This window comes from Corythoichthys intestinalis, chromosome 5 (assembly GCF_030265065.1).
Source record: "Corythoichthys intestinalis isolate RoL2023-P3 chromosome 5, ASM3026506v1, whole genome shotgun sequence".
In the NCBI taxonomy this organism is placed as follows: Eukaryota; Metazoa; Chordata; class Actinopteri; order Syngnathiformes; family Syngnathidae; genus Corythoichthys; species Corythoichthys intestinalis.
In genome coordinates this window covers 23,636,514-23,651,536 of record NC_080399.1, presented here as the reverse complement: position 1 = coordinate 23,651,536, position 15,023 = coordinate 23,636,514, and the positions used below count along the sequence as shown (strand labels likewise).

General features: G+C 38.2%; 2 protein-coding genes across 5 annotated transcripts in view; one reads left to right on the top strand and one right to left on the bottom strand.

Moving 5' to 3' along the window:
• Positions 1-2,166, top strand: part of scaper (S-phase cyclin A-associated protein in the ER) — a 137,286-nt gene extending 135,120 nt beyond the window's left edge. For all 4 annotated transcript variants that reach the window (XM_057835802.1, XM_057835803.1, XM_057835799.1 and 1 more), the window contains one exon: positions 1,677-2,166. In XM_057835802.1, the coding sequence (XP_057691785.1) occupies positions 1,677-1,774 (98 nt within the window). In that variant the 3' untranslated portion in view covers positions 1,775-2,166. The remainder of the gene's footprint in view (positions 1-1,676) is intronic.
• A 6,504-nt stretch (positions 2,167-8,670) lies between these two features.
• isl2a (ISL LIM homeobox 2a) lies at positions 8,671-14,024 on the bottom strand. Its single transcript, XM_057837205.1, is given in 7 exon segments — positions 8,671-8,926; positions 11,917-12,084; positions 12,382-12,668; positions 12,902-13,161; positions 13,274-13,463; positions 13,707-13,866; positions 13,868-14,024. Coding segments are annotated over 7 exon segments (1,239 nt in total). The 5' UTR covers positions 13,925-14,024; the 3' UTR covers positions 8,671-8,809.
• Between the last annotated feature and the right edge of the window lie 999 nt (positions 14,025-15,023).

Below are 15,023 nucleotides of genomic sequence, written 5' to 3'. Positions count from 1 at the left end.
ATAAAGATATAAAATTTTAATTTTTTGTCAAGAATCAACAACAAGTGGGACACAATTGTGAAGTGGAACAAAATTTATTGGATAATTTAAACTTTTTTAACAAATAAAACACTGAAAAGTGGGGCGTGCAATATTATTCGGCCCCCTTGCGTTAATACTTTGTAGCGCCACCTTTTGCTCCAATTACAGCTGCAAGTCGCTTGGGGTATGTTTCTATCAGTTTTGCACATCGGGAGACTGACATTCTTGCCCATTCTTCCTTGCAAAACAGCTCGAGCTCAGTGAGGTTGGATGGAGAGTGTTTGTGAACAGCAGTCTTCAGCTCTTTCCACAGATTCTCGATTGGATTCAGGTCTGGACTTTGACTGGGCCATTCTAACACCTGGATACGTTTATTTTTTAACCATTCCATTGTAGATTTGGCTTTGTTTTGGATCATTGTCCTGTTGGAAGATAAATCTCCGTCCCAGTCTCAGGTCTTGTGCAGATACCAACAGGTTTTCTTCCAGAATGTTCCTGTATTTGGCTGCATCCGTCTTCCCGTCAATTTTAACCATCTTCCCTGTCCCTGCTGAAGAAAAGCAGGCCCAAACCATGATGCTGCCACCACCATGTTTGACAGTGGGGATGGTGTGTTCAGTGTGATGAGCTGTGTTGCTTTTACGCCAAACATATCGTTTTGCATTGTGGCCAAAAAGTTCAATTTTGGTTTCATCTGACCAGAGCATCTTCTTCCACATGTTTGGTGTGTCTCCCAGGTGGCTTGTGGCAAACTTTAAACGAGACTTTTTATGGATATCTTTGAGAAATGGCTTTCTTCTTCCCACTCTTCCATAAAGGCCAGATTTGTGCAGTGTACGACTGATTGTTGTCCGATGGACAGACTCTCCCACTTCAGCTGTAGATCTCTGCAGTTCATCCAGAGTGATCATGGGCCTCTTGGCTGCATCTCTGATCAGTTTTCTCCTTGTTTGAGAAGAAAGTTTGGAAGGACGGCCGGGTCTTGGTAGATTTGCAGTGGTCTGATGCTCCTTCCATTTCAATATGATGGCTTGCACAGTGCTCCTTGAGATGTTTAAAGCTTGGGAAATCTTTTTGTTTCCAAATCCGGCTTTAATCTTCTCCACAACAGTATCTCGGACCTGCCTGGTGTGTTCCTTGGTTTTCATAATGCTCTCTGCACTTTAAACAGAACCCTGAGACTATCACAGAGCAGGTGCATTCATACGGAGACTTGATTACACACATTTGGATTATATTTATCATCATCGGTCATTTAGGACAACATTGGATCATTCAGAGATCCTCACTGAACTTCTAGAGTGAGTTTGCTGCACTGAAAGTAAAGGGGCCGAATAATATTGCACGCCCCACTTTTCAGTTTTTTATTTGTTAAAAAAGTTTAAATTATCCAATAAATGTTGTTCCACTTCAAGATTGTTGTTGATTCTTGACCAAAAAAATTAAATTTCATATCTTTATGTTTGAAGCCTGAAATGTGGCGAAAGGTTGCAAGATTCAAGGGGGCCGAATACTTTTGCAAGGCACTGTAAAAGGCGTAGACCCTTAGGAGTGTCCAGTTGTGCACAATGTCTCTCACCCTCTCGTGTTTTACGACTCATATACACTCTAATGGTACATTTACATTACGCGTGTCTTCCATGTCCCTCGTGCAGCACTCGAGCAGCTGGATTTCTGCGAGCTACCCAATCGCTTCCCTCGAGACCAGTGGGAATCTGCGCTGCAATTTTTCCTCAACAAGCAGGATAAGTGACTGATGGACCTTTAACACAAAAAGTCGCAACTCTTCTGACTGGAGGCGGATCTGACTAAATCCATTTTTTAGGGTTAAAATGACATATAAAAAACGGATGCATTATTCCGTGTCAGTGCACCTGTTTTGAGATGGGAATTCACACTAAATAGCATGTACATTGCAATTAGAGAGAGCAGCAAGACTGTTTGTTTCTCTTCTGAAACATTAATTTATTCAATTTTTCTTATTTTGTACTCATCAGTTATGGCACGCACTATTTGAAAAATGTGTTCAGAATGTTTTTCTTGGTAGCATCTTCTCTGTTTCTTAAAAAGGTTAAACACTAAAAAATGTTCATGCGTCATTATGGTTTGTATAAATGTATATAATAAAAGTTGTTTTTGCTGGAATGTGTCATTTGTTGTCATCTCTGTTATAATGTCGGTGCTTGCTCTATGGCTTGGTCATGATAATATTTAAATTCTTGAGATTCTTTACTATGTACTGTAATTAAAGAAGTGAATTACGTCTTTTACTACATTTTAAAAAATAATTCATTCTGCATACATCTGCTGCTTTGCCTCTTAATTTATACATTTTGTCAGATAAGATTTATAGATTTCAGACATTTGTTTTTACTGTCACACAGTTCAAACGCTTGTCCTTAATTCATTCACTGACATTGACTGTGATAGGCGTCCAATCCATTGGAACTGGGAGAGCAAGGTAGTAGGGTTTCATCGGGACGGTAGGAACATAACACTAGCAATTTTTCAGGATGCTCAAAATGTCCCCACCAACATTTAAGCAACCTTATTTGCATTATATAATGAGAGTAGGAAATTTAGATTGTCTTCCCATATATGTTGTTAGGATAGAATTGCGCCTACCGTTATTAGGTGAATTATTTTCATTATGTTCAGACTTACATTTATACCTTTTTACTTGCTGAATGTGCTAATCCATGTTTTTCCTCAAACGCACGTTTGATGGCCTGATGACTTGACAACACACACGCACTCAAAGCCCTGACAGAAATACAACATGTCGACAACATAGGCTACACATACTCCTCAGGCCCCTTCGAAGAGGAGGGATATTAGAAGTTTTTTCGTCCAGCAGCAACCGCCACTGTTAGTAATGTAAAAATATGTCAATTTTGTGGAGGTGGAGAACACACCACACATTTTGCTACTGAATGTCCGAACTGCATCAGAGTTAGCATAACATTAAACAACTTGCTAACAGGCACAACTCGAGTTGAATGCTAGTTACAAGTGTCCTCCTCTATGTGTTTTTTACTGTTGACATTATTTAAACTGTGATAAAGGTAGTGAACTGAGTTTAACCCTCTTCTCCCCAATTTTCATTTTTATTTTATTTATGTGGTCTTAAAGCAGCCTAAAGGAGCTTTGATTTTTTGTTGAGTTTGGTTGTGCTTGTGGACAAAAGCAGTAGTCTTTTAACTGATGGAAGGCTCCATTTTTATTTTGTTTGTTCCAATTTTTTGCGTTCCTGGATAGTTAGAGATTATTTACAAGTTTGTATTTATGTGTATGTTAATACATAGACTTCACTATCAGTTGACAAGACAGCTCCCTCAACGTTTGGCTTTCACTGTGATAAACTCAAAACACGGTGCGTTCAAACGCCAGATTTAGGTGGAAAAAGGACGAATGTTTTACTACATACAAGCAAGCACTAGTGTCTCAAGTGATTTGGTCGCGGATTCAAGGTAATTATTATATACAGTGGGGCAAATAAGTATTTAGTCAACCACTAATTGTGCAGGTTCTCCCACTTTAAAATATTAGAGAGGCCTGTAATTGTCAACATGGGTAAACCTCAACCATGAGAGACAGAATGTGGGGGAAAAAAGACAAAATCACATTGTTTGAAGAATTTATTTACAAATCATGGTGGAAAATAAGTATTTGGTCAATACCAAAAGTTCATCTCAATACTTTGTTATGTACCCTTTGTTGGCAATAACGGAGGCCAAATGTTTTTTGTAACTCTTCACAAGCTTTTCACACACTGTTGTTGGTATTTTGGCCCATTCCTCCATGCAGCTCTCCTCTAGAGCAGTGATGTTTTGAGGCTGTCGTTGGACAACACGAACTTTCAACTCTCCACAGATTTTCTATGGGGTTGAGATCTGGAGACTGGATAGGCCACTCCAGGACCTTGAAATGCTTCTTACGAAGCCACTCCTTTGTTGCCCTGGCCGTGTGTTTGGGATCAATGTCATGCTGAAAGACCCAGCCACGTCTCATCTTCAATGCCCTCGCTGATGGAAGGAGATTTTCACTCAAAATCTCTCGATACATGGCCCCATTCATTCTTTACTTTACACAGATCAGTCGTCCTGGTCCCTTTGCAGTAAAACAGCCCCAAAGCATGATGTTTCCACCCCCATGCTTCACAGTGGGTATGGTGTTCTTTGGATGCAATTCAGTATTCTTCTCCTCCAAACACGAGAACCTGTGTTTCTACTAAAAAGAAAACATATTTTCCCAGTCCTCTTCTGGATCATCCAAATGCTCTCTAGCGAACCGCAGACGAGTCTGGATGTGTACTTTCTTCAGCAGGGGGATACGTCTGGCAGTGCTGGCTTCGCATTGTGTTACTGATAGTAGCCTTTGTTACTGTGGTCCCAGCTCTCTTTAGGTCATTCATAGGTCCCCCCTTGTGGTTCTAGGATTTTTGCTCACTGTTCTTATAATTTTGACGCTACTGGGTGAGATCTTGCATGGAGCCCCAGATCGAGGGAGATTATCAGTGGTCTTGTATGTCTTCCATTTTCTAACAATTGCTCCCACTGTTGATTTCTTTACACCAAGCGTTTTACCTATTGCAGATTCAGTCTTCCCAGCCTGGTGCAGGTCTACAATTTTGTCTCTACTGTCCTTCGACAACTCTCTGGTCTTGGCCATAGTGGAGTTTGGAGTGTGACTGACTGAGATTGTGGACGGGTATCTTTTATACCGATAATGAGTTAAAACAGGTGCCATTAATGCAGGTAACGAGTGGAGCCTCGTTAGACCTCGTTAGAAGAAGTTAGACTTCTTTGACAGCCAGAAATCTTGCTTGTTTGTAGGTGACCAAATACTTATTTTCCACCATGAATTGCAAATAAATTATTTAAAAATCAAACAATGTGATTTTCTCTTTTTTTTCCACATTCTGTGTCTCATGGTTGAGGTTTACCCATGTTGACAATTACAGGCCTAATCTTTTCAAGTAGGAGAACTTGCACAATTGGTGTTTGACTAAATACTTATTTGCCCCACTGTAAAATATTCCCAAGAAACGTTGTGGGGAAAAAATGCATGGAAAAAACTAGCGTAACTTTAGCTTGAAAACTGTATTTACGTAAAATGAATGATAACTGCCCGTCTTTTTGCTTTTAACCAAGAATCTAGACTGTTTTATGTTCATTTCAATAGAAATTGCGGGATGTACGCATTTATTTACAATGTTACTATTTTATGATGACCGCCATCCATACACAGTGGCGTAACTTTACAGTCAAATTATCAGGTAATTTTCGGCCAGCTGCCCGTTTTTTTACAAAGAAGTAGTAATTTAGACATTTCTGCGTCTATACAATTTTTGGGGGACTTTTACGTGTTTTATTTTATGTAACATTTCAATCTAAAAACGACGAGGGCCAGATAGCCAGCAAAATGTGCTGAGGCAATAGTAACATCGGAATTCAACCTAAGTACATTGTAATTGTATACAGAAAATGCAAATTCTGCTTTTGTTGAGTAAAATTAAGATGATTCTGCATGGTTTCCTCAAGTATTACATTTCTGATGTGAAAATTGAGTGATTTATTAGCTGCTGAAAACATGCACTAAATAAACATTTAAGTTGCTATTTTGGGCAAAAACGTATATGTTAAATATTGCTATTGATCCTGAAAATATAGGTGGTTATCTCTAAATTTGTGGATTTTTGTGCATCTAGCGAAAAATGTGAGAATTTTATAGGCTTTTTAAATTATACCTGTATTTAAAAAAATCAGGATTTTATTAGGGAATGAATTTGAATTTTTTGATGTCGCTGCTCATGGAGACTCATATAAGGGAGGTGCCTGTTTTGGTTTTAGGTTGCTACCGGTTTTGGTTTTGAAAATGGGCACCTTACGGATCGGGCCCGTGTCCCGTCAACTGATAGTGAAGTCTATGGTTAATATAATTTAGGGTATGTTCAAGTATTGCAATTTAAAATTGCTAATAAAATCCAGACAGTTTTCAAAAATGTTTTAGTACTTTTTCAAAACAAAGGTTTGAATCGAACGGTGTATCACCTGAACCAATACATATAAAAGCATAGGTCAATACATATTTTGCATTGATCATTTAGCCTATTAATCAGTTAGGTTCATAATCTGTTTGGTTTTATTAATGTCCCACAACCAGCAAAAAGTGTACATACAGGTTATGCTGTTATATCGTCCCTACCGATGTTGAGACAAAACCTACACCCTTGACCCCCCACCCCACCCCCCGTCGACAGGCTTGGCTGTGAGTGTGCGTGTGTGTGTGTGTGTGTGTGTGTGTGTGTGTGTGTGTGTGTGTGGGTGGCGGGGTCAAGTCATCAGCCAATCAAATGTGCGTTTGAGGAAAAAAATGGACTGTCATGTTCAGCAAGTGAAAAGGGTTCAAATCTAAGTCTGAACGTAACGAAAATAATTCACATATTAGGCTCGAGCGTTTACGTCACAGCAGCACGGGATCATGCGAGATTTGCGACAACGCAACCATTGCGGAAGCATCACGGGACATTTAAACTTAGCGGCAACCAAAGATGGAAAAAAGTAAGGAATACTTGCCAGTTCGATACAGAGACAAACTTGTTACCACGGCGAAGGACAGATATGTGAGCAATTTTAAGGATGTGAACAATGTTGACCCTCACGAGCAAGCCGAACACAAATGGAATAAAGATGTCGACAAGCTTCCACCACTACGCGAAATGGACATCATGCTGTATTTAGTGTTTGGTATATGTTACTACACTCATCAGCAATTCCGAAACTACAAATCGCTACAAAGCTACGAACAGTTTTGCTGCGGATGGGTGCAGGATCTTCACTTTATGACCATAGCAAACGGCAACACATCTTTCTAGCAAAGGTAGGCAATGTGTGTTTACATTAGTCTGTGACCACGGATGTACAAATCTTTTGCTGCATAAAATGTAGCCTGTGTACAAATTCTTTGCCACTCTCTCACGTCAAAATATTACAGCTTTTTCATTTAGCAACGACATGAATTATGTCTTATGAAGACAATGCATACGTATGCATGCTAGTTGTTTAGCTTTAGCAATAGCTAACAACAGGCCGACTTAGGGCGTAAAGTTACTGAAATTTGCGTAAACAAACGAAATTAACTTACCGGAGTGGAAGTGCATAGAGCAAACTCAGTGTGTAACTGGAGAATCAAACGTTATGCCCTTCCTTCTGATCGAGGCCACCCATGCCATTCTTCGACGTTTGGTAAGTTCAGATATGAGCTTTCCCTCGCCTTTTCTCCATGTAGGGATCCGGAAGAAACTCAATGGTGTTCTGTCGAGCTGTACATTCTCCTTTCTATTCGATCGGTTGTTGCAATTCTTTACCGCACAATAATTTCCAACCATTTTTAAAGAGCGACCTGTGTTGAAATGCCTCATTGCTTATGTTTCTCGCTTCCACAATGGCGATAGCGGCGGAAACCTCGCGAGTGCCACGTCATACGCTCGAGCCTAATAATTGTAGGGTGAATTCTATCCTTACAAGATATGGGAAATTACCTATATGACTGAAGTCAATATATAATACTAAAAAGTTAGTAGGGACAATTTGAGCATCCTGAAAAGTTGCTAGTGTTTTCTCCCAAATGTCCCTATGCAAACCTACGCCCTAGGTCCCCAGCAAAAAGTGTACATGCAGGTTATGCTGCTATATCGTCCCTACCAATGTTGAGACCTATACGCCCTTGTGGGAGATGCTGACAGCGAATGAGGCTCCCGTTCAAAATGGATTGGACGTCTATCGCAGCCAATGGCATTGAAACATGATCATTAAATCAGCTTTCTTGGCGCTGATAAAAGCAAATCCACCCAAACAAATTGTTGAGGTGTCATGTGTCAGGTCCAGTTTGACCCTCGTGCTCCTTCTTGTCCGCCGGCTATTTGCTGTGCAGCATTCCGACTGGAAGGAAAATAAACTCAGGACACGCCACGATGCGTCCGCGGGCGGCAGGGACCAAACCCCCTCCACGCACCGTGCTCTCCCGCCCCCCCGATGTCTGTTGTGGCCCCTGTCAGTGGGTCCTTGGCAGGTGATGCCAGATGCAGATAAGACTGTCGTCTGTCTGGACTGCAGCCAAAATGAAATAAAACTTCAAGGATATAAAACTGTCAAATGGCAAAAACTGCGTTGTAGAGAATTGAAATAATATTCAATTACTGTATATTTAAATATATACTGTATGCGTGTATATAATTTTTAATTAGCCCCTAAATTATGCATTTTTAAGTTTGAAAGCCATCAAAATAAATCAAAAAATTCTCAAATTTAAAACATTTGTTATGTTAAATATAACTCAGCATTTTCGTTTAGTGGTTCCGTTGATTTCTACAAAAAAAAATAATTAAAACCAAAACATTGAAATTACTCTTAAAATTGTAATCTTTTAAAATATTTGCCAAGATGAACGGACAAACTTCCATGGAAATAAAAATTCGATCCATCGTTTTATTGGTAAAGTTGACTATGTCGTTATAATAATAAATAATAATAACTTATTTGTCCTCGCAGATAATAAAGCGATGCCATGCACACCCACACATTATTGTAGTCCTGCTTCCCCCCGACACGCTATGGTTTGTCCACACGTTCAAATCCCATAAGGTGTGTCCCTTGAGCAACATCAAAAAGGGGGAAAATGGGGCTCGTTCAGTATCCTCTCGAGTAAATCCAGCAGCAATATCTTGTGATTGTTTATTGTGGCTTAAGTCTTGTGTTATTTGGCGTCCAGTCCCGTGATCGAGTCCTCACGTGTCCACTGGACTCGGTACCATGCTGTTCGGTGTGTCCGGAAGCTGAGACGAGAGCGAGGTGACGTCACTGGCCGAAGAGTTCCCCAACGAGCCAGACTCGGAAAAAGACATCTGCGTCAAAACATGAAATTTCATTAGTCGTCTTGAACAGGGACGTCACTAGGTTTTAAGAGCGGGTGGGTGGGTGGGTGGGGGGATTTACCCCCCAGGAGTTAGACAAGATGTAAGTGAACGTAGCGTACAAGCACAAAACTTCACGAACAGCTAACAAAGACTGATAGCGGAAAAGGCTGAAAAAACAGTTTCTGCTCTTGCACCCTTCTTTAGTATAAACTGCTGTATTTTCAGCCAAAAGAACTGTTGTGTTTGATAGAACAATATGTCTATATCCTGCCATAGCAGTTTCATGGCGCATTAAGCCCCCAAACTATTTTTAATTTGTCCGTTTTACCCTAGAGACCACTGTTTACAGACACCGCGCAACTGCTTTTGTTTCAACTCAGCCATAAAAAGAAGGTAAGTGATTATATTTATCATTCAAAATGTCTCATTTTTAGCTTAGAATTGATGTCTAATATTTAGTTTAAAAAAAAAACTATAGTATTTTTCACTCCCACATTTTAAACTTTTAAACAAGTATGTAAAAAAGGTCACAGATATCTACCTCATAACATTTTTTGTTACTGTCGAATTTTCCCCGATATAGCTGATAAATAATCGATCCAAACAAAGAAACATTGGGGGAAATAGTGCTGTCTGCAATTTCTGCATTGCGACCCTTGTTATATTACCGTTTTTCAACTGTAAAATCCCCAAAAAGTACAGCTGTGGCCATATAGCTGTGTCTTGACAATCGGTTAGACATGCTGCACGGAGCTTTTTATTTATTTTAAAAACAAAAACAAGGTAAGCACGCGATAATATTAATAATTAAAATCATGGTGTCCTTATTGCTCTCTCATGCTCTCACCTTGAGTTCAGGTTTAAGGGTTTAATTTTTTTTTTTTTAATGCCCTCCTGTTCAGAATTTTTCTTCCCCTAGAAAATTGAGATTTTAAGCTTTCCAATGATGTACCACACATGCATGTAGGACAATTTTCAAATTTTGCCAAATTGGGGGTCTCAGAGCGGAACTTCAGAGCAAGTCAGTGAGTGTTTCCAGCCATATATAATATATTTACAAACACATATATTTAATCATTGAGACTAATACCATGATTTTCGCTTATAGCGCAGTTATTGTTCGTTACCAAATATTTGTAAATCGCTATATAATAAATGGCTTTAATTTCAAACCATGAAAAAGGGCACTAATTACTTGAATGTAAGTAATATCTGCGTCAGGCTAATTTGCCTTACACACACATGCACACAAACATATATCCAAACATTATACATACATACAGTACAGGCCAAAAGTTTGGACACACCTCATTCAGTGCAATACAAATGAAGATCCCAACCCCATTGATAAAGCAATAAATTCAACCAATTAACCCTGAAAGGCATACCTGTGAAGTAAAAAAAAAACATTTTAGGTGACTCCTTCTTGAATCTCATCAAGAAAATGGCAAGAGTGTGCATCAAAGAAATCAGAGCATAGGGTGGCTACTTTGAAGATACTAAAATATTAATGTTTTAGTTATTTCAGCATTTTTTTTTTCTAAGTACATAATTCCACACATGTTCATTCATAGTTTTCATGTAAATTCAGTGAGAATTTACAATGTAAATAGTCATGAAAATAAAGAAAATACACAAATGAGAAAGTGTGTCCAAACGTTTGGCCTGTACTGTATGTATGGGGGTGAAACTGACAGATTTGTGCACATTTAGGTTAATAATGACAGGTATATGATTCTTGATTTAAACTAATATTCTGCCAACTTAATAGTGAACATGTCAGCATTTTTTGATATATAGTTTTTTTTTTCTCTCTAAATAAAACAAATTATTTAGGGGGACTAAAGAATATTTTAGGGGGGTTTCAGCCCCCCTAAAATAGGCGTAACGACGCCACTGGTCTTGAACATCACTTAACTCATTGGCTGCTATTAACAGACGTCCAATCCGTTTTGACTGGGTGAGGTTGGCAGCGAGTGATCGCTGTCAGTCCCCGTCAACGACAGCCAATGAGTTAACTCGTTCAGTGCCAGCCACTTCCGAACTCATTTTTCAAGGTCAACGGACTATTTTGTTGTATGACTACGTATGTAAAATGGAGCCTATACCAAATGAAAGATTGGACATCATTTATCACACAAAAGAAAGTTTGTTTCAATCATATTCGATTTTATGTAATAGGCAGAAACAGTGTGTTTCTCTAAATTTACTATTTTAGACACAAAAAAATTATAAAAACAAGGTTTTTCTGAAAAGATCGCAAACTATTGCTTTGACATTAAGATATTTCACATATACTGTTGAGTGCCATTTTTCCTCATTAATACACATGTTAACTAACCAAGTAAAAATGTCTTAAGAATCAGATTATCTAAGAATCTAAGAAATGAAATGAAATATCCAATTTATAACACTTATCATATTAAATCATTAGGCTGTATATAGAATTGTATATACAAGTATTGCATACGCATATTGGAAAAGTTACAATATGTAATGAATAACGATATCTTATCTGCAGTACACAACTGCACATAATGTCCCATATTTCGTTATAATAATGGTATAGTTTGTAGTGATATGTAATGTATTGCTTTACAACTATAATATTTTAGCAGCGACAAATTATAGAAGTATGCAGTTTTTAGTGAAACTGTTTTACATTGTATTTCTTAGTTGAGAATGCACAATATAAGACTCAACTGCATGCATCATGTGGCCTGTTTATATTATTTTGATGTTATACGTTATAGGTGGAACAAAATATTTAAAATAATTATGTTTTTTTTTTTATTTAACGTTTATATTTGATCATATGTTTGTTATAGTTATTGCGGGATTTCTAATATTTAAGTTGTTTTATTGCAAACAGATCGGTTCAACCATGCAGGTAATGCAAACTTAAATTCCAAAACGAAAGTCTGCATTTTGTGGATGTCGTTCATTTGCGCATGTGTACCTAAAGTAACGCTTCTTACCAGTTGTTGGAAGGCGGGCTGATCCAGATCACTCTGCAGGGCAAAGTCACTGAGGCTTTTCCACGGTGGTTGGTACGTCTGCACCTCCACCGAGTTGGCCTGCACGCTGCTATCGTGGCGGATGGGGCTGCCAGCCACCAGGGGGGTTCCTGTAAGGCCTTGCAGGTTCTACAATATAACATGAATAATAATAAAAAAAACAAGTCATTACAAAAATCGATTTGATTTTTTAAATCGAAGATTTTCATATGCATACATATGCAAAAATAATGATTATACTCAATGAAAAATATTTTAAATAATTTATGTTCAAATATTGGAATAAATATGCATAGCTTAAAATGGAAATTTTTCATACAAGCTTCTCTGAAGAACTCTTTAAAGAGCAACGCACAATCCTGTGTATTTAAAAAATACTATAATTTTGAGTGCACATTTTATCACGATTTATCAATTTTAACTGACCGTTTTGTCACAGTGTTGCTGCTGCTGCAGCTGCTTCATCAGAATGGACTTCTTCTTGTCTTTGCAGCGTTTGTTCTGGAACCAAACTCGGATGACCCTGGGGCTCAGGCCGGTCATCTCCACTAGCTGCTCCTTCATGAGGGCGTCGGGCCTCGGATTGGCGTTATAACACGTCCGCAGCGTGTGGAGCTGCTTCTCGTTCAGCACCGTCCGGACCCTGGTGGTCTTCTCGGACTGCTTGTGAATGTGGTTCCGGTGATGTGATTGGTGCCGAACGGAGACTGTGTCTGAAAGAGAAAGTGTGAAATAGGAAATATATTAAATCGAGCTATTATTATTATATTTTTTAATGTGTATTTTTAAGTTTTTTCCTTCGCAAGTCCGATTCATATCATTTTAGAAGAAATTTTAACAATGCATGAAGCAGGACCTAATTACTGGAAATAAAGTTAATACTGATAAAAAAGCAGGAAATTAAATATTTTAACGAATAATACTTGATTGATATTCATAACAATACCAGAAATGTGCAGGGGTCTGCCGTGAATGTTTCCAGGACTTAGCGGGCTGTCTCCGGAGGTCCGATCCAGCAACAGGGCATGGTCGGCCCGACACAGCAGCTCGTCGTCCCGCACCGAGAACTCGTCCCCGGGTAGAAGGTGTCGACTGCACACGGAGCACCGAAAACACTCCATGTGATACACACTTTCCCGTGCTCTCATTACCAAGTCGCTGCTGCAGAAGCCCGTGTTGCATTTTGCACATTTTATGCCAAATAACCTTAAAAAATAAAATAAAAGAGGAACCGAATTGTCAGTACAATTTGTGAAAAAAATCGTGAATTTGTTCGTTCATTAGTGCATTTTTTTGGATGAACAATGTCAAATGCTACCTTCCATAATCTCTTTTACAATAAGTTTTTCCATCTCGGACGAAGCAAGTGCAGCTCTCGTCCAGATATTGGCTGCACTCTGCACACTTGAGGCAGGCTGCATGCCACTCTAGGTCCGGGGAAACCCTCATGATGTACTGGTCGTGTATCTGACTCCCACAGCCCACGCACATTGCAATTCCTGATTTCTCTGCAACGATATGACACCAGGAAACTTTAATGCAACACATGCTTTTGTTGTTGTTGTTCCACACGTAATCATCTTATTTCTTTGGAGAAAAGTCCACTGAATTATTTCAATGCACGCATATAGTAAAATATGGTTTCATCCAGGTGCATTATGTGGAGATTGATTATTAGGCTCAGAGAAAACAAAACAAAGCAGTCAGAATGAAATTCGTGATATAAAATTTGAACTAAACGAAAGACTTACTTTTGGAATGATCCCCCATATCATCCAAGAAAGAGGCATTGAAGAGGAAATCCACCATGCGTGAGGCAGAGAGGGAGGAGAGCGTCCCGTTCCTGGCTTGATCATTCGACTTGTGTTGGCTGCACTGAGAGGAGGGCACAAAACAAAAGCGCCCCCGACCTGTGACGTCGCAAGACCTTGGACCTCTGCGCGTCCACGTGAGAAAAGGGTGCCACCATGCACACAGACCTCCCTGAACCTTTGATTTTTTTTTCTAACCATGTCTAAAATTTAGGCATAACTAAAGCGTTTTATTTATTCATTGTTTTGGGGGAGTGCATGCTCTCATGGATGATTATTTAGTTTGCCTTAAAATGAAATTAATTTCATCAACTTAATATCAATGCTTATGCTTTGTTTTGCTGTGATCAATTCAAAATAAAAGTTTAATTTTTCATATGCAAAAACAGTTGACTCTTTTGTTTTCAGGAGGCACGGTATTGTAATATTTTATTTCATATTTCATTAGATACTTTGGATGTTTTCGTTATCACTGTGTGCATTTTTTTTTTAAAGAGAACAAATAAAATCTAGGTTGTTTTGTTTCTGAATGCATTTTAGTGTCACTCTAGAGAGCCCTCTACTGGAAAGAAAATACTACCTATTTTTTTACACATAACATTAAAAAAGCACAATGTTACAACAACTTTGTACATACTGTATACCTAAATTGGCTTATCTATTTAGCTTCACAAAAAATGTTTTATATGTTATATGGCATTTTATATGGTATTAGAGTCATCGCACGACCAAGCCATCAACACAATTATAATTCTTGGTAAATTTTTCATACATAAAAAAACAAAAAAACAAACTTCAAATCTATTCCAAATTTGAATATTTTTCACAAAAAATTATGTCATTATTTTTCTCCTTTGAAAAATAATGACCAAAAAAAAAATATTTGAAACTGTGTAGGATTGTTGAGAAGCTTGAATTGGCTGATAGACCCTAAAATTCTTCTCTTATTATTATTATAATTGTTATTATTTTATTATTATTATTATTCGTTTGTTTTCTCTCTCCATCTACTTATTTATTTATTTTTTTAAACTTAGTTATTTGTGATTGTTGTTTGTGATGTTGGATTCATGATTATTCCTGCGGCATGTCTTTTATGTTTAAAGTTTTTTTTAACAATGTACCATGCCACTTGTGTTGTAATGTTTGTGTGGTTTCATAATAAAAAATTTTAAAATTAAATTAAAAAAACGTTGTACATATACATTGTTATTTATATATTTTTTTATTATTACATTTTTTAATACCAATGTGCTT